Source organism: Lepidochelys kempii, chromosome 3 (genome assembly GCF_965140265.1).
Source record: "Lepidochelys kempii isolate rLepKem1 chromosome 3, rLepKem1.hap2, whole genome shotgun sequence".
Lineage (NCBI taxonomy): Eukaryota > Metazoa > Chordata > Testudines > Cheloniidae > Lepidochelys > Lepidochelys kempii.
The window spans coordinates 147,016,931-147,037,423 of record NC_133258.1 but is presented as its reverse complement, the minus strand read 5'-3'; the positions used below and the strand labels follow the sequence as shown (position 1 = coordinate 147,037,423).

At 40.3% G+C, this 20,493-nt stretch overlaps 1 protein-coding gene across 10 annotated transcripts in view; it reads right to left on the bottom strand.

Moving 5' to 3' along the window:
- LTBP1 (latent transforming growth factor beta binding protein 1) overlaps nucleotides 1-20,493 on the bottom strand; it is a 375,466-nt gene that overhangs the window by 130,005 nt on the left and 224,968 nt on the right. For 6 of the 10 annotated variants that reach the window (XM_073338422.1, XM_073338423.1, XM_073338424.1 and 3 more), the window contains 2 exons: nucleotides 9,154-9,321; nucleotides 4,613-4,846 (listed from right to left, as the gene is read on the bottom strand). The exons of 2 other annotated variants lie outside the window; for them this stretch is intronic. In XM_073338422.1, the coding sequence (XP_073194523.1) occupies nucleotides 4,613-4,846; nucleotides 9,154-9,321 (402 nt within the window). The remainder of the gene's footprint in view (nucleotides 1-4,612; nucleotides 4,847-9,153; nucleotides 9,322-20,493) is intronic. 2 more of the 10 variants (XM_073338426.1, XM_073338432.1) reach the window with 1 other exon arrangement.

Here is a 20,493-nt window from a genome sequence, read left to right as displayed (position 1 = left end):
CACTTGGCTGTCTCATAAGGACTATGGACCTGATTCTGATCTCAGACTCGTACAGATGAGAAGTAACTTTGCAAAAGTCAGTGGATTTATTCTGACATAAAACAAGGTCAGAATCAGGCTCTATAAAATAACACAGCCTGCCATCTCATCCCCTAATTTTCAGCTCCATTAGCTAGTTCTTATTTAATTTTCCTAGAACTTGTCAGAGCTGCTGGGAAACACAGTGATGCCTGTAAAACTATGGAATTGTATTTTAAAGCATTCGTTTTTATGTAGTAGTTTTGTTATTGCGATTTGTTATTGTTATTGTTGTGAGCCTTATGTATATTCTTGTGATTTAAGGGGAAAAAGGGAGGTGGAGGACCCTAATTAACCATATCAAAAACATGTGCAATTCCTGAATTTGTCTCAAGGAATACTTGGGATAAACATTATGGGCCAGATCCTTAACTGGAGTAAATCAACATAAAGCCATCAAATTCAACAGAGCTCCATAGATTTACCCTAGCTGATGATCTGGCCCAGTAACTCAAGATGACGACTGCGAAAATGATTTTTTTTATATTATTGTACAGCACTGCTATTGTAATGAGACAGTGTGTGAAAGGACTAAGCATGTATATTATGGTTAAGGTCCTACCAAATTCACAGTCCATTTTGGTCAATTTCACATTCAAAGGATTTAAAAAATCTTAAATTTCATAATTTCAGACATTTAAATCTGAAATTTCACAGTGTTGTATCTGTATGGTCCTGACCCAACTCTGAAGGCAGCAGCACAGAAGGGTGGCATACTATGGTATTGCCACCCTTACTTCTGCACTGCTGCTGGTGGGGTGCCGCCTTCAGAGCTGGGTGCCTGGCCAGCAGCAGCCGCTGCTCTCCGGCTGGCCACCCAGCTCTGAAGACAGCACAGAAGTAAGGTGGCAATACCATGACCCACCCACAATAACCTTACGATCCCCCCACAACCCTCTTTTGAATCAGGACCCCCATCTTGAGAAACACTGGTCTCCCCCTCTGAGAAATCTGTTTTGATAAGGTGAAAGGACACAAAAGACCAGACTTCACAACAGATTTCATGGGGGAGACCAGATTTCACAGTCCGTGATGCGTTTTTCATGGCTGTGAATTTCGTAGGCCCCTAATTATGGTATCTGGTTTTGGTGAAATTTAGGGCTTGTGTACACTTTAAAATGCTACAGCAACACAGCTGTGGTGCTTCAATGTAGACACTACCTATGCCAATGGAAGGGATACTCCCATTGGCATACATAACCCACCTCCAATTCTTTCATCAATCTAGCACTGTCTACACAGGGACTTAGGTCAGTTTAAGAACACCACTCAGGGGTGTGAATTTTTCACACTCCTGACTGAAGTAGTTAAACATACAAGTTATTGTTTTATAATGAATTTTTGTTTTGGTATTAATCTGCTCAGTTGTGCAGTATTTAAATTGTAAAGTAGCAAAATATAAAACAAACAGAAATGACTTTCTTGCCAAGTTTGTCCCCAAAAGTTCCATATTTAAAAAAAAAAATCTTTATTTTACAAATGAAAATTTGTTGGTAGTTAGTTAATCCCTAAATGTTGTCAACTGCTTCACAATCTTTAAAAAATGACTACGTTAACATTAGTTTAAATATTTAAGCTTGAAAATATAATGCATCTTAGGTATTTTTATATTATCCTAACCTCTGATAGATATATCTGAGACTTTTAAATCCTTAAAGAGGGCTACTGTCAACCTATGTAAGTCTCAAAGACTATCCTGAATATAAATCCAATGCAGTGTCTCTAAAGGATGCTATTTGCTAACAGAGTTTAATACTTTTAAAATATGGTTTGGATCCTCCAAAGATGTTGGGTCAGATTCCTGGTCCCTGTTCCAGTCAGAAAACTGGTACAGCATTTGTGCAGCCACTGTTTCTATTCCCTCTCCTTTGAGGATTCATCCTAATTACAGCCAAGGAGCACACAACACGTTCTCAAGAGGTGCATGACTTATCCCGGGCTGACTATATGCCAGGCTGCCCCCCAGCATAATTAGTATAGCAGTGTGTGAATCACAGAGAAGTCCTTGCTTTGCCCTCAACACTGGCAGATAGGTGGAAGGGTGGAATAGCAACCTCTATCCCAGATCTATGTCACTGGAGGGGTCCCTTTTGCTGAGATTCATAGATTCATAGATATTTAGGTCAGAAGGGACCATTATGATCATCTAGTCTGACCTCCTGCACAATGCAGGCCACAGAATTTCACCCACCACTCCTAAAAAAGACCTCACACCTATATCTGTGCTATTGAAGTCCTCAAATTGTAGTTTGAAGACCTCAAGGAGCAGAGAATCCTCCAGCAAGTGACCCGTGCCCCATGCTACAGAGGAAGGCGAAAAACCTCCAGGGCCTTCCAATCTGCCCTGGAGGAAAATTCCTTCCCGACCCCAAATATGGCGATCAGCTAAACCCTGAGCATATGGGCAAGATTCATCAGCCAGATACTACAGAAAAAGGATGATCCTTTTGTTGCAGGCTATGCTGGCTTAGGTCCAGTATGCACCTGTGATGTAGCATAAGTGCTATGTTAAAGGCTCCCCAGCCCGGTGAGGCTACCCATTACAGTGCTGATGAGCCCTGCAGGCTCCTGGCCTGTAATTTACCCACCCTTAAGTGAGGAAACTGCCATTAATGAAGCATGCAAATCTTTTGATATGGACCTGTTTGGTCTGTTGAAACTTACTTAAACTGGAGATACTCAACTTGAGGAGCTTACAATCTCTGCTGGCTTTACCACAGGAGCAAGGCATCCTTAGCAGAGGTGTTCTTATAGAGTTGATCAAAGTTTAATTGAAAATGTGATTTTTCCACCAAAAAAGGCTTTTTTTGTCAAAATGAAAATTTCCATGGAAAATATCCAATATTGACTAAACAAAACAAAACAAAAATTGGGAGGAGGGGGTGTCACCAAAAAAATCAAACCCTGATTTTTTTTGTTTGTTTCTAGCAACCAAAAATTAAGCACTTTTGGCTCAATGCTAGTTTTCAGTAGAAATGTTATGGTTTTCCATTGCTGTAAACTGATTTCCCCCCCCAGTTTCTGTGGGGGTTTTAAGACACCCCCCCAACCCATTTTTTCCCCCATGGGAACAAAAAACATTTCCTTACTAGCTTCAGTTCTTAAGCATTGCAGACAAATTGAGTATAGAAGAATATTTTGCATTTCAAAGGTTTTATTAAATGCATAAAAAGAATAAAAATTCTAACATGCATGAGCATCATTACTGACTTCAAGTGAGCACAGTGTTTTTTCAATGTGTAATTTTAAAACTAGTGAGTCAATTTTCTTCAAACTTTCCTGTATTTTTACATCTCCCTGAGTTCTATAAAACTTAGAATTTCTAGCTTCAGTTGTTTTGATTTATCCTCGCACAAAATTTCTGGTGAGAAAAAGTGTAAATTTCATTTTTGAGCTGACACTAAGCATGGAAAATTTCAGCTCAAAAGGAACTGTGTAAGAAAGGTATGAGCAACTGAAAAGGTGGAATTAGAACAGAGAGAATCCCTTGAGTCCTTTAAAATACCGAATAGTTTTTATTTTCCTTTCAAGGCCTAAACAGGTTGACAATTCCTCTTCAAAGATTGGAAAGTCTCAAGTCTCTCCCTCTACTTATGTAACTCATATTATAGCAGACGGAACTCACTTACTTGAAAAATATCTCATTTTTTCTACCTTCCTGATCCAGAAATATCACTCAGCTTTTCAGAATGAAGGCTGCCAAGTTCAAGGTAGGATTTTCCAATTTGCAAAACAGATTGTCTATTTACATTGTTTGTTTGCTTTTTCAATTAAAATGTTAGGTTGTTTTTTTTAAAGGAGCACCAGGGAATTGATCCTTAGAAGAAGTAAATCTATGGTGACTGCATTTCCCATGAAGTTCTGCAAAATTTACTCAGACACTTCCAACTGTTGCCCCGTGCACCAGTTGCATAATTACTTCTTGAAAATAACATATAAAGGACTCCAAACCATCACAACACTCCTCACAATCAGATTTTTACCTGCCTATATTCTGTTCACCAATAGCGTGTTGGCAATGCATTTATTTTTGCACATGCTGCAGGCTGTCTGTATTTCTTTGCTTCTGCATTCATATTAAGCATGTTAAAAACAGGGCATTTTAAAGCTGCTAATGGTATTTAGAGGAGCTTGCAGAAACCCATGCAAAGATTGAGAAAAAACTTACAGAAAGAGGCCTCATTGTAAGAAATAAGACAGTAATGAGACTTTTCACATTTTAGAGATGCCTAATATTGTTACAGGAATCCTTATAATAGAACAAACATTTTCAGTTTCTATTGCTCACAAAAATTAAGCCAAACTATGGTTTTCTCTGTGTGGAGTTTTCAGTGTATAAGGGGAGCTATTGTATAACAATGGCTGAAACTACAGTCTGTAGCATAATTCATCCAGTGACATGGAGCTCTTCATTATTTAAAAACCCTCAAATTCTATATACACACTGTAGAAAAAGGATGTAAAACAGAAGTACATGCACAGAAATTTATAGCTGTCTACTAAACTACAGATCAAGATCCTTTTCCACTCTCACCTTCTTGCACAGCCACCTCAGGCTCACTTTTCTGTGAGAAGGTCAGTGCCTCCACTGGCTCTTCCTTTGCTGGGAGAGGTGGAGGAGAAGTACCTTTAGCAACAGGTTGAGTAATCTGGGTCTTGCCAATGACAGGTGGCTGTACTCTAACTGCAGGGTGATGATATAGCTTGTTTCTATGAGAGCCAGAAACCGTATAACCCATTCCACCAGGGCAGATTTCCTTAAAAGCAGCTAGATTTGGGATGGGAAAATATTCCTTTTAAGAGTCTAAAAGTGCAATATTTTGACACAATGGAAAATATAATGAACACAAATCAACTCTGCTACTGTATGTACATTTTTATAACAAAATATGCTATATTTAAGAACAAACATTATTGCATGCTAATATTATTGAATACCTCTGAAAAATTACTTTAGGACTTAATTCATTCCTCTATAAAAGGCTTACCCTCCAGTTTATTATTTCTTTCTTCAGCTGTGTTAAATATGTCTCTACAGCTGAACCATTTTTAATTAATCTAATTCACATAGTATGTTATTTCTGAGGTGACTTTGCATCTGCAACTTGTCATTGTTTATAGAGCATAAGTAACTAGGATTTATTATTTCTATAGTTCCCTTTTTGAAGTTGCCGAAGAATAAAAAGTAGCTTCTTACTACCACTGAACCAGAGACATCAAGCTGAAAAATCTTGATTTATAACATTTATTTAAGATATATGAATCAACTACACCAGAAACCTTACATACTCCTTGATCTAGACCACACTGAACTCACATGAGCGAGTCTTTCCATAGACTTCATTTGGCTTTGGATAAGGCCCACAATGAATGTTAAAATACTAGTGAAACCATGATATACTCCATATGTCCTAACATGGAGTTACCTAGTTTATAAATCAGTCTCTCAGAACAAGTGAAATTGAATGAAATTTTACTATGGAAAAGATTATTTCAGTGAAATACTAAGATCTCCTACAATTTGAAAAGTTCTGCTGGATACTTTCCTCCTTGTTGGGGAGGAGACCACTGAAAAAAAGTGTTACCAGCAAAAGCATATTTTAGATTGGGGTTTTTAAGAGAGTCATGTGTAGCAATCTGACTTTGGAAACAGTATTATTTAGAAAAGAAAAAATATTTAAAAAATAGGCAATGACTATAATTTACATGAAAAAAATCTCTCATTTTAAAAAATATTTAGTCATATATTAATCTTTAAATGAAACATAAAAATGTTTCAGTAATTCAAATGTGATATTAATAAATGATTTAAAGGAAACCTGTGGCATGTCTTTCAGAAATCTACAACAACATAATGATGTCTATTTTTTCTTAAAAATAAAATTAAACTAATATCAAAATATCTCCAAAAGTAAGGGTTCCAAAAAGGTCCCCAAATATATAGTACCTGTTTCATCCTACAGTATTATCTTCAAATACAGTGGTGGTCTTGCCTCACTGAAATTTAAAATTTATACTGAATCCATTGTTCTGATTCACGCAGAACAGGATCAAAATATAGTATGGTATAATATTCAAAAAATAACATGCCTTTCCATATGTGCAGAAAAAATAACAACACTTCATCTGGATTTTTTAAAAGAGTATTTCTTTAGTACTTGCTAAGAGGGCTGATATATGGTTAGATCATCTCTAGAAGGGAGGAGTGGAAATCCTGCTCATAAATCTTTCAGAAGAAAAGGTAGTTGAAGCTAAGCAGCATCTATTCTGACCCCACATTAGTCCCTTTGCATGAACTCCAGGTTCTGAGGTTTGGGAGTTGTAGCGAGATGCAGAGGGCCTCTGGCTCTGTGATCATCTCACCCAAAATAGTGGATTCTTGCTCAGTGCTTGAAAAACTCAGCTGGTAGAGGAGAGAAACAAGTTAGGGGTTTAGTGGGAGCAGGGCCTTATTATCATCACGGCTCTAAATACAATCAAGTTGATATGTGGGGCAATAGTGCCCAGGGGGCAACTAAGAAAATCTGGCCCTTCATGTTCCAGTGATGACGCTTTACAGAAGCGGAAGATCTACCCCTATATCATGAAACATTAATGGAGTAGGAGGCCAGTCCCCATAGACTTTTCAACAGACCACCAATCCTTGCCAGCTGAAGAGGGTGATGCAGCTTAAACCCTGCAGTTTAAAATTTGCTGAGTTTTTCCGTTTAATTTTGATCCTCCCAGATCTTTTTATGATGGAGGGCACGATCTGGCCTATTGCGTGCTTTTTCATTCCTAATTTGAACCGTACTTTTGCAAATGCTAATATATTTTATTAATTGGCTACCTCATGTTTTATCCACCTTAAAAAGGGGTTCAAAATATATTACAGGGTAAAGTTGTAAAGCCAGCTTCCAATTTTGCACTTCCAGTCAATTGCTGGTACATTTTTGTAAGGACAAAAGATGTCGTTTACAAATTCACTGAAGTCACAAATCAGATAGTTTGATGTCTATATAACCTCACTTGTGCTTCTAATTAATTGTGGACACAAAAGTGGAGATCAGATTGAAGTCCCTTTAAAAATGTGGCCCTTAAATATGTTTTTTACTTCTAAAATGATTACATACAGAAGTTCTACTTAATTAGGTGCCTAAAACAATATTACAAAATAATGTCCAGATATACCGGTACTCCACATTTTTCATTCTGGTGAACACATCACATATAGATATATATTTTTTTACTATGGATCCTACATTTTTTTGCTGTCTGTTCAATGGGAGATTTAGTAACGCAAAAGATGTAGGGTGAAATTCAAATTTCATTGAAGTCAATGGCAAACTCCTATTATCTTCAATTGGGCCAGGATTTCACCCACAGAATCAGGCTCCCATATTAATAATTGACTTTTTTGTATATTTTATACTCTCTCACTAGTAAACTAATATGTTAATTTATTTCATTAGACTTGTCATTCCAATTACATAAATAGCATACAGTATTAAAACACTTATTTTTATTTGAGAAACAACTTTTGCAAAAAGATATCTGTTCAGTTCTAATTTAGAGCAAGCAGGACACAAATTCCTGATCTTTAGAATTCTCACAGGAACCAAATATTGTTCCTGCAATTAAATAACTTGTCACCTGATGAGAATATTGTTCCATGTAAAAACTGCTCAAGCATTACTTGTCTGACAGTGCAAAACAGACGGACATAAAAAGTCACCATTGATGTATGAACTATCAGTCAAATATTCATACTGGAAATAATGGCCCAAATATTCAAAAGTGACTAGTGATTTTGATTGCTTCAGTTTTTGGAGCCCAAATTCAAACATCTTAACGGGGCCCAGTATTTTCTGAAAATTAGATCCTGTTACAATGTTCCACGTTGGACACCCAAACATTTCTAGTCACTTCTGAAAATATGAGCCAATGTACCATAAAACCATGTTCTAGATAAGAACAAAAATTTCCTTTGATACTGTATGGTATCATACCAGTGACCTCTATAGCAGCAGTTTCAGTAAACGCAGTGTATTATAGTTCAAGTTCTATTCTATCACCTACAAATCCAGGAAACACATACACTAATCCACTAAACACAACTGAAACAATTATTAAATTTAATACACATAATGGTAATAAAATTGAGCTAGAACAGTGAACTGATGTTAAGTGCTTTTAGTCATTTGTTTTACCATACATCCAAATGAAACAGTGAACTAATCTTGAAACGAAGCCTTAAAAGATTCAGAATTCTGACATTTAAGTTTTAAGTAACATTAGATAATAGGCACTCTGAAACAATCCTTACTACTCACATTGAGTAGTATCTTAGTCTGTGAGTGGCTTCACTAAAACCAGTGATCCCATCTCTTTGGTGCACCAAGTTGATGACTGATGTGGTTTTTTGTTCAGCAAGCCTTTTTAAAAAAACAAAACCCAACTGGACTACTCACGGAATAAGATGTTACTCAAAGTAAGGATGGCAGAATCTGACCCTAAGTGTGCCACAAGTGATTGTTTCAGCCAAAAATAATTTGTAATATTTAATTTTTCAGCTGTTACTATTCTGAAAATACCATCCGTAGCACCACCCTACAAAAGTGTGTTAGAAACATATTGGGGAAAAAAGGGGGGAGTACACTTGCCCACATGTAACTTCCACTATTTATAATGAAAACTTAATGCATGCAGGCGTAGCAAACTATTTCCCAAAACCTTCCATCATTTTGTTTGTACCTTTTATGTTTGAAAAGTATTAAAGACACTTTGGTTCAATTTATCCAGATCCCCGCATACTAACCTTATCTTCATATTACAGGAATTAGGAATTTAAAACCCCACACACTATTTGTTAAATTGGAAGCCTACCATTACATAGCAATGGAAAATCCCATCTTTCTTATGAATGCTAGTTTATCCAAACCAAAAAAAGCTGTATTGTATTTTTCTATTAGCATTTACAAAACCTGCAAGAAACTACAGGACACAAAAAATAGGTAAAGTGTAGGAGGTGATATAGTACGTATTCTGCATACAGTGTGTGGGTAAGCGTTTGAGGTTTTTCTGGGCACCTCTTACCTGTTCCTGGAAGGGGACATTTCTCACAGTGTGGGCCCCAGGCCTTGCCAACACTGCAACAGCAGAGCTGCTTGCTGAGCTGAACAGAGAGAGGGTGCATGCACTGCTTTCCTGCACTGACAAACCGGTAACAGGGCCCTTTCTCTTCAGAGACCATAGGATTATCAGCTGCAGCAAAAAGGGAAGGAGGACGCTAGAGTTTACATGAGAAACACCACAGGAGTTCTATCACCAGCGAACAGGATTAACACTGCTATCTGCCAACAATTTTTTTAAAAAATGCTTGGGTCTCTCAGTACTCAGGATATAAGGAAGATTTCTTATTTGGGATCAACAGCATCTGAATTCAGACGAGCACCACACACAGTATAAAACTGATAATTTTAGGAATCAAAGCTGATATTCACACCAGAAGTTGCCATGCTCTAGAAACACAGAATTAGAAACAGCTCTCTTTCCCATGCATGAGCACTACAGCATAAGCTTAAAGCAGGTGAACAGTAATACAGAACACTGTCAGGCTACACAGTTACAACCACTCAGACTTACAAAGCCATAGAAACAGATGGGACTGCAAAAGGGCTATTTTGAGTATTATATCTCAGACAGCTGTTCTTAAATAGACAAGGCAATTACATATTTACATTTCACTGTGTTTTATACATTTTAACAACAACTGGTTGAATATTTCTAGTTCTGACAACAAAGACATTTTGCAATTAAAACAGCTGAATAAAGGGAACAATTTTAGATTATCCTGCTGTTTCTTTCTTTAACCAGACTTAAGAGCTGTTTGCTGAAATAGTCAACTAGTAATGCTGCAGGTCATGCCCCACCTCACCCCAACCTCTTTGCTGTACCATCTACCCCCTCAAATATATGAGATTAAATATTCCACTGAGATTCAAAATTGCTCTGGTCCAAGAAAATCACAGTGCCTTGGCATATTTTTGATCATTGCACATACAAAAGATATAAACTTTGCCTAGTGTGGACATAATATGAGGCTGAGATCCATCCAATCTTAATATTCTCCGCCCCCCCCCCCCCAAAAAAAGTTGACAGAACTGGGTGAAAAGTTCAATTAAATCAAAATAAGGGCAATGATTTCAGAGACGTGGAAATCAACTGGAAATGTCAGAGCATATATACAAACTAACTGCAATGTAATTTTTAAACTATAAAAAAAGTTATTTAATATTTGAGCATCAACAGCCACCAACATAGGACAGTGACTAAGCCTCAGAACGCATGTCTGATACAATATTTAGGGCTATGTTGTGTCTTCCAAAGGCACAGCTACATAAGGTTGGGGGAAAGAGGGGCAGAGATTGAGCTTTATATATCTTTTCCCCCTCCCCCACCAGCTTTTCGCATTAGAAATTCAGGTATTGCCTACCCTGTTTTTCCTATAAGACACTATGGTCAACTGGAGAAGTCATAAGTTTATGACCTCAGAAATATGAAGCAAGTAAAGCCTGATTTTACTAAGGGAAGAAATTATTCTTATTCATGCTGTTTACAACTTTTTCACTTTGCTAATGCCTACTTAACTCCAACACCCAAGAAATTTTTTTGGGGAAAAGATGTTTTTGTTAAAGATTCAACACAACAGAAATTAGAAACAAACATTTCAAGCATCTCTGTTAATCTTCATGGTGGAATTTCACTGAACAATATGTGACTTATGTGATGCCTCCGCTTATGTAGTCTTAAACTGCCATGACTTTTTTTTGCCACTTTATCACACTACAACTACATAAAACCTTTTAAGTTGCCCCAAATAACTAAATAAAGTTTCTTATGTATTCACAGTACTGCCCAGGTTTTCCCTCCATCAAGCACAGAGGAAAAGAAAGAATACTGAGGTGGCAATCTCATTATCAACGAAGCAAAAATGGAAAATTGTAAGGGTGATTTTGTTGTATCCTTTGCATTACTGCATTCTGAAGAGCTTTCTCCCACTAAGTATCAGCATTCCAGATTATTTGTCCCAGATCTGTTAACAAAACTTGAATTAATCCTGGGACATGTAACTTCAATCCTTTCCATATTTCTAAGGTTGCTCCTATTTTCTTGGTAGTACCATGATACCAGCACCTGCACCCATCTGGCATGCATCTCAAACTGCTGTAAGAGTAACAAGTATTGGTACCATGGTGGTCAGAAAGCATGTCCCTACCACCCTCAGGTACACACACATTCTTTCCACGATAATATCAATAGAGTTCCCACCACCTCTATTTCTGAGTGGAAGGGACATTGCACGATCTCTGCTTTCAAGATGACAGCTCCTCCCAAAGCTCCCTGCTGGCTCCATTCTAGTGAGGGTAAGCGGAAAAGGAAAGATACATTCTTCTCATTCCCTTCCCAATATCACTGAGCAGAGACTTTGTTACATTAAAAGAATAATAAATCAAGTTTTTCCACAAGTGGGGCTCAGACACGTCATCCAGAAATAAAACATGCCTTCTCCGAATGATAATCACCAGCACTACTGAGGCTTTTGTTAATCCTATCCTTTTTGACAGCCTAATATGGAGAGGGACAGAAAGGAGAAGCCATGATTCTAATATGAGTAATTTTATTATTGTTACTATTAATCTGTATTGAGGTAACATTAAAGGGTCCAATGAAGACTGTGGCTCAATCATTGTGCTAGGTTTTGTACAAACCCCACAGGAAACACAATTCTTGCCTAGAGGAGTTTATAATCTAATTTGAAACAAGGCACAACAAGTGAGTTTAACAAAAAACAAGTGGGAAAGGGGGAGGGAGGACAGAGGTAACAGTAATAAAATTATGTGGTTTCTGCAGTTCGGAAGGTGAGTAAAGATCATATTTAGGAAATGTATAGGAAGGAGTGGCAGGATTTAGACATCACCTGGATGTGCATGTTTAGAGGGAAGGTGAAGCAAGTTCTCACCCAGATTACATGCCTGAACAAAAGGAAGATCATGGTGTCATCAACCGTGAAGATAAGTATCACAGTAAGGACATGTATACTTGGAATTTGGGGTAGGGATATTGCATACCTAATTTCTGTGATTGCAGCATTCAGTGCTGGTAATCATAACTAAGGGTCATGTGTGGAATTCCAGTACAGGGTGCTCACATCAAAATATTACCATGTAAATAGTTACTTCATATTTCAAATGTCTCAACACCCCTCTGACTTACTTCTCTGTCCTAAATGTTGTTTGCAACATCAACCAATTCAGTATCATGCTGTTTATTCTCTCTTCAAGATCCTAAATGACAATGTTAACTATAAGATCCAAGCAATATTCAATTAGACACCATTCCCATCTAGAGCTGTTCAGAAAATATATAAAATCAATACAAAATCTGTAAGAGGGAAAACCAATTTTTGTGTGTGAAAAATATCAATTTTGACAAAATTTTGTTTAGGGGGAAAAAGTGTCCCTTGCAGTTATAGTGAGGGAATGTCTTAAAATCTAAACTTTATTAAATATGTCAAAATATAATTATAATTCTCTTATAAGACATGTATAATTAGATCAGAAATCCTATCAGTATTCCATCCAAAAAAGCTATTAAATAATTCAGAAAAATCATTAACTCTAAGCACAATGGTATCCTACAGCAAAAGGCTAACCAGAGATAAGAAGTCTGTTGTATAATTGGTCTTTCCATTTCCAATTTTAATTCTTATGGTTTCTCTTCAGATAAGTACTATATATTCTGTGGGTCATTAGTTTGACTGTTTGTAAATCTACCATTTGGTAGCTTTTGAAGATGTTGGTATTGTTGGTCATGTACAATTTTATGATATAATTTTATGGTATGTAAGTTTTTGAACAAATGTTGTTACTCTGCCAAAATGACAGAAGCATATTAATTATTTCATTTTCTGTTACGAAGAAAATGTGCCATGTTAAAAGAGAAATCAGCAGTATTTCTCTGGAAAAATTGTTCAAGTTCAGTTGTTTTAATTTTCCTCTGCCACACATGTTCCTGCTGCAAAAAAATATAAGATGACAAAGCCTTGGGGTTGGGAGCTGGCAGCGTGGCTGGAGGGAAACTGAGACTCGGAGTGGGGGTGGGGATAGGACGGACATTAGGACTGGCTGGGCAAGGGCACTATGACTAGAAATGAAGAAAGGAGCAGAATGGGACAAAGAACCATGGAGAGAAACGGTGGCGGGGACAGGGAGCCAGTAAGCGTGGGGAGATTCGATGAGGACCTGGGGTGTTGGAAACTGGGAGACTGCAGGGCAAGAAGACTGGAACAGAGAACCAATGGAACTGGGAGAAGGAGATGAGGGTGAAGGGGGGAGAGATCGGAAGATGGGCAGATGGGAAGAACTGGACTGGCTGGGCAAAGAGACTGGGACGAGGAGCCAGGGAAGGGTCAGGGACACACCAAGCTTCGATGAGGAGACAGGGAAGGAGATTGGGACAGGGAATGTGGACTGGGGGAAGTGCAGGCCAGAGTGAGAGATTGGATGAGGAACTGGGGGAAGGGAGGAACAGGGAATTGCTGGGCAAGGAGACAGAACTGGGATGTGGGATGAAGCCTGAGGAGTGGAGATTGGGAATCACGTTGCGATAATTGGGCCTACAAATTTACCCTAGTTATGAGTTCAACTGTAAAAACTGTGAAAGTTAATACAATGTCACAATAACCTATAACAACAAATGCTGATGTGAAAAGGTACAAAAGCAGGACAGAAAAACTGAATTAGTCCAAACAAAAAGGCCTCCTGATATAATTCAAAGACTGTGTTAAGATCATGCTTCGTAAACAAGAAAAGTGTGGAACCAGAAATCAGTGAATCAAAACTTGTGTGTCAGAAACTAAGCCTAAATAGTGGAAAAAATAATGGGGATGAGCAATTCCACCCACTATTCCCTTAAGGAAAGACACTTTGGGAGAAAAACTGGCTACTGGAACGAGCTTCACCATCATGGCTGCCAACCCCTACATCTTCTGGTACCCTGGGCCTTTTGCATCCTGATCCTAAGAAATGTCCTCACCAGAATGGGCCAGAGATAGGGACTCAGGTGACATCACTACCTCTGCTGGCTCCAGATGAATCCCAAACACCATCTGGGATGAAACAGGATTGGACTTTAACCACAACAGCAACAATAGCTCCAGCCCCTCTCAACTAACATTTTCTCTTCCCCAAAAGGACAGTTATTACCAACTCAGATACCATCTAAACAGTCTATCAAACAAGAGCAACAAGGAGTCTGGTGGCACCTTAAAGACTAACAGATTTATTTGAGCATAAGCTTTCATGGGTAAAAACCCCACTTCTTCAGGGTTTTTGCCTACGAAAGCTTATGCTCAAATAAATCTGTTGGTCTTCAAGGTGCCACCGGACTCCTTGTTGTTTTTGTGGATACAGACTAATACGGCTACTCCCTGATATCAAACAAGAGGTTTTTCTTTCTAAAAGCTCTCTCCAGCTAAAGGGAAAAGGAACAAGGGATGCTGTTAAAGTGAAAGCCTTATTTAATACTTGACATTTCAAATGTGTTGTTTTCCGTTCTTTTCTTTATCTTTAATAACAAGCTAAAAGGATTTTTAGTTGTGTATTTGCCATGGTACTAAGTAGGCTGAGATCTCTGTATACCAAACCCCGACCTTGTTTAACACTGTTTAATATTGGACTGTGACCGGGTTACATTAACACCTTTGGTCCATTTATTCCATCTAAATTAATACAGCAATGGCCAGGTGAGGAGGATGTGACTGGGATGAGGAGCCAGCGTGGAGAAGAGACAGAATGGATGCTGAGACAGGTTGGAGGGAACAAAGCAGAAGGGGTAAACCTGGGGGGATGGGGGACAGGCAGAAGAATTTGTGCCCACTAGAGAACACTGCTCACCAGAGCCTGAAATGGAAAGAATAGTTACTTACCCTACAGTAACTGTAGTTCTTTGCGATGTTGTCATTGTGGAACCCACCATACATACGCATGCGTTTCATGCACGAGATCAAAGCCTATTGATAGCAGTGTCTGTCAGAGCTGCACGTGCCCCGTGCCTCTTCATGCTCCCTTATGAGGGCATAAAGTGAAGAGTAGCTGTGACCCTCCCTCAGTTCCCTCATAATTCAAAGCCTGTGTTGCTGGGGATTCCAAACAGCAGGGACATAGGGTGGTTCATGGGAGCCACACTGACTACAACATCTTGAAGAGCCACAGTTACTGTAGGTAAGTAACCATTCTTTCATCTTTAAGAACGTGCCACTGTGGAACCCACTATAAGGGACTGGCAAGCAGTATCACCTCAGAATGCCAGGAATGAGGAGCTTTAGCTGCATTAGTGAAATAAAAACTGAAGTATTGCTTTTCTGAACTTGGCATCAGACTTAGCCACCGTGTCAAGTGAATAATTTTTGACAAAAGTTTCCACTTTGCTGCTTTGCAGATCTGAGACAGTGGCACATTCCTGAAGCAGGCCAAAGATGCTGCATGTACCATGAATGAGTGTGCTTTGACTGATAACAGGTGGAGGGAGATACATTATGTAATCCACTTAGAATAGCTGACTCTTTGACAAGCTGGATTTAGCCATAAAAAGATGAGGAGACAATCTAAAAAGTCTTATCAAGGTATAGAGCAAGGTTGTGGAAACATCCGAACTATGCAGCCTTTTCTCTCATGGTGTCTTGTGTGGCTTTGGGGAAAAGACCAGTAGGTTAATCAACTGATTCAGGTGAAACTTTGAGATCAATTTAGGGATGAACTTAGGGTGCAGTCTCAGAACGCTCTTGTCCCTGTGAAAGAATATGTAAGGAGGTACATCCATAAGGGCATGGAGCTTATTGATTATTCAGGTCAAGGTAATAAAAGACTGCCATGAGAGTAAAGTGATGTACTGAACAATCCGATAGTGGCTTGAACAGAGGCCTCATAAGTTTTAGGAGGACAATGCTGAAATCCCACATAGGAGTCAGGTCTCTAACAGGTAGATAAGTATGCAGGAGGCCCTTGAAGAATCTCAGCACCATTGGATGGGAGAAGACCAAGTGTAATTGTATCAGAGAGTTACAACTTGATATTGCTGGAAATTTGGACTTTGACAGACCTAAAAGCCAGTCTGGCATGTTTCAAGTGTAGCATGTATTTGAGGATGTTTGCTATCAGGGCCTCTACTGTTTTCATATTATACTGGATTGCCCACAGGGAGAACCGCTTCCACTTACAGGAATAGGTATTCCTAGTAGATGGTTTCCCGCTCTATATGAGAACCTGGTGAGAACAGCTCCTGCCAGCATTGCTCAATCAGCCAACATCCAAGGCACCAGGTGAAATGACTGCAGCTCTGGGTGCAATAACTGACATAGTTCTGAGATATCATGTCTGAAGATCAGGAGATGGAGGGGAATCCGAATGGATATTTGCAAGAGGTCTGATAGCCAAAACTGTCTTGGTCAATAGGGAGCTATTAGGATCAATGTGGTACTGTCTCATCTGACTTTGGATATTACCCTGGGTTTGAGGTAACTGGGAGAAAGGCATATAGGAGGGCTGGAGATCACTGTAGCAGGAAGGAGTCTGGTAAGTAACTTGAGCTCATGCCCCCTCTAGAGCAGATGTTTAGGCACTTAGTGTTGTCCTCTGCATCAAAAAGTTCTATTGTGGGAGCCCTCCCTGGCAAAATATCTGCAGAGACCACACAAAGGTTAAGAAATCTGCCAAGTCATTTCTGGTTTTGGAAGGTGAAGAGCCAGTGGAGTTACACTGCGGTGAAGGCACCAGATCCATGGCCTGATGGCTTCCTGGCAGAGAGAGAATGATTGAGAGCCCCTTGCTTGTTTATACAGTGCCTCGTGGATGTGTTGTCCATCAAGATCTGGACCTTGCAGTTCTGCAGAAGAGGCAGAAATGCTATGCAGGCCAACTGGATGTCCCTGAGATCTAGGATGTTTATATGCAGCTCCAGCTCATTCTGGGACAAAGGGCCCCCTGCATCTGCAAATGGTTCAGGCAGGCACCTATAATGAGTCTCATTGCTGGGGAGGGGACAGAAGGGAACCCCTGTCATACTTTCTCTGAGTCTAGCCATTGAGCTAGTTCTGGTAAGACTTTGGGTGGGACTGCGACTTTCTTGGTCTCGTGATGCTTGAAAGGGGAGTACTCCAACCTCAGCCATAATTGTAAGGGCTGCAGATCAAATCTGGCACACAGCATCATGTACCTGCAAGTTGACATGTGACATAGCAATCTTAGACTTTCATAGAATCATACAATATCAGGGTTGGAAGGGACCTCAGGTGGTCATCTAGTCCAACCCCCTGCTCAAAGCTGGACCAATCCCCAACTAAATCATCCCAGCCAGGGCTTTGTCAAGCCTGACCTTAAAAATATCTAAGGAAGGAGATTCCACCACCTCCCTAGGTAACGCATTCCAGTGTTTCACCACCCTCCTAGTGAAAAAGTTTTTCCTAATATCCAACCTAAACCTCCTCCACTGCAACTTGAGACCATTACTCCTTGTTCAGTCATCAGCTACCACTGAGAACAGTGTAGATCCATCCTCTTTGGAACCCCCTTTCAGGCAGTTGAAAGCAGCTATCAAATCCCCCCTCATTCTTCTCTTCCGCAGACTAAACAATCCCAGTTACCTCAGCCTCTCCTCATAAGTCATGTGTTCCAGTCCCCTAATCATTTTTGTTGCCCTCCGCTGGACTCTCTCCAATTTTTCCACATCCTTCTTGTAGTGTGGGGCCCAAAACTGGACACAGTACTCCAGATGAGGTCTCACCAATGTCCAACAGAGGGGAACGATCACGTCCCTCGATCTGCTGGCAATGCCCCTACTTATACATCCCAAAATGCCATTGGCCTTCTTGGCAACAAGGGTACACTGTTGACTCATACCCAGCTTCTCGTCCACTGTAACCCCTAGGTCCTTTTCTGCAGAACTGCTGCTGAGCCATTTGGTCCCTAGTCTGTAGCGGTGCATGGGATTCTTCCGTCCTAAGTGCAGGACTCTGCACTTGTTGAACCTCAGATTTCTTTTGGCCCAATTCTCTAATTTGTCTAGATACATCTGAATCCTATCCCTACCCTCCAGCGTATCTACCTCTCCTCCCAGTTTAGTGTCATCTGCAACCTAGCTGAGGGTGCAATCCACACCATCCTCCAGATCATTTATGAAGATATTGAACAAAACCGGCCCCAGGACCCACCCTTGGGGCACCAGCTAGGGCACCAGCCATTGATCACTACCCGTTGAGCCCGATAATCTAGCCAACTTTCTATCCACCTTATAGTCCATTCATCCAGCCCATACTACTTTAACTTGCTGACAAGAATACTGTGGGAGACCGTGTCAAAAGCTTTGCTAAAGTCAAGGAACAACACGTCCACCACTTTCCCCTCATCCATAGAGCCAGTTATCTCATCATAGAAGGCAATTAGATTAGTCAGGCATGACTTGCCCTTGGTGAATCCATGCTGACTGTTCCTGATCACTCTCCTCTAAGTGCTTCAGAATTGATTCCTTGAGGACCTGCTCCATGATTTTTCCAGGAACTGAGGTGAGGCTGACTGGCCTGTAGTTCCCAGGATCCTCCTCCTTTCCTTTTTTAAAGATGGGCACTACATTAGCCCTTTTCCAGTCGTCCGGGACTTTCCCGGATCGCCATGAGTTTTCAAAGATAGTGGCCAATGGCTCTGCAATCACATCCGCCAACTCCTTTAGCACTCTCGGATGCAGCGCATCTGGCTCCATGGACTTGTGCTCGTCCAGCTTTTCTAAATAGTCCCGAACCACTTCTTTCTCCACAGAGGGCTGGTCACCTCTTCCCCATGCTGTGCTGCCCAGAGCAGTAGTCTGGGAGCTGACCTTGTTCGTGAAGACAGAGGCAAAAAAAAGCATTGAGTACATTAGCTTTTTCCACATCATCTGTCACTAGGTTGCCTCCCTCATTCAGAGGGGCCCACACTTTCCTTGACTTTCTTCTTGTTGCTAACATACCTGAAGAAACCCTTCTTGTTACTCTTAACATCTCTTGCTAGCTGCAACTCCAGGTGTGATTTGGCCTTCCTGATTTCACTCTTTTATCCCTGAGCAATATTTTTATACTCTTCCCTGGTCATTTGTCCAATCTTCCACTTCTGGTAAGCTTCTTTTTTGTGTTCAAGATCAGCAAGGATTTCACTGTTAAGCCAAGCTGGTCGTCTGCCATATTTACTATTCTTTCTACACATCGGGATGGTTTGTCCCTGTAACCTCAATAAGGATTCTTTAAAATACAGCCAGCTCTCCTGGACTCCTTTCCCCCTCATGTTATTCTCCCAGGGGATCCTGCCCATCAGTTCCCTGAGGGAGTCAAAGTCTGCTTTTCTGAAGTCCAGGGTCTGTATTCTGCTGCTCTCCTTTCTTCCCTGTGTCAGGATCCTGAATTCGACCACCTCATGGTCACTGCCTCCCAGGTTCCCATCCACTTTAGCTTCCCCTAGTAATTCTAGTAATTCATAGATTCCAATGCCAGAAGGTACCATTGTAGTCCTCTAGTCTGACCTCCTGTATACATCGTTATTGTCAGATTCGATTTTAGATCCTTCATCATTGACTGGAGAGATCAGAACCTGTGCTCTGGTAAAACATTTCTCACCAATGAGAGTCGATCACAGCTCCTATTAATACCATCATCTGTGACGCTGTAAGAGAGAATTTCTCATAGCTCACAAGGAAGAGGATATAATCCAGGGCTGCAGTGGCCACCTGCTGGGACCTGACCCTGATCAGCCAGTCATTGAGATATGTGTAGGTGTGGGTTCCCTTTCTCCTTAAAGGCTCCTACTGCCTGGCATTTCGTGAATACTCTCAGTGGTGTGGAGAGTCCAAACAGTGGAACCCTGTATTGATAATGGTTTGGGCCTCACTGTGAATCTTAGTTACTACCTGTGGGCTCAATGGATAGCTATATGGAACTATGCATCCTGCAAATGAAGAGCCATGAACCAGTCTTGAGCTTGGAGAGAGAGGCTGTAGGCATCGATGCTGCAGGGCATATTGCTAAAACCAGGATTGGTACCAGAGATCTTTGTGCCACAGGATGCACCTTATCACCAGCCCTTGAGGCCATGTAGGGCTTGGTGGATTTCTCTCTGGAACCTTTACAGTATCTTGTGGGAAGTCACAGAGCTATTTCAGGATTCTAATTCTGTGTTTGGAATTCTCCCTTTTGGTGCCAGACATTGATATCAGAGGTGTCAACTTTAGTACAGATGGTGTCTGCAGTGCCAGTGGAGTTTGCTTCCATGCCAGAGGTGTTGGTGCCAGATCTTTTTGCAGTCCCATCATCTTTGCATTGGTCTTAGGCATTTGCTAGACAGGGCACTGAATAAA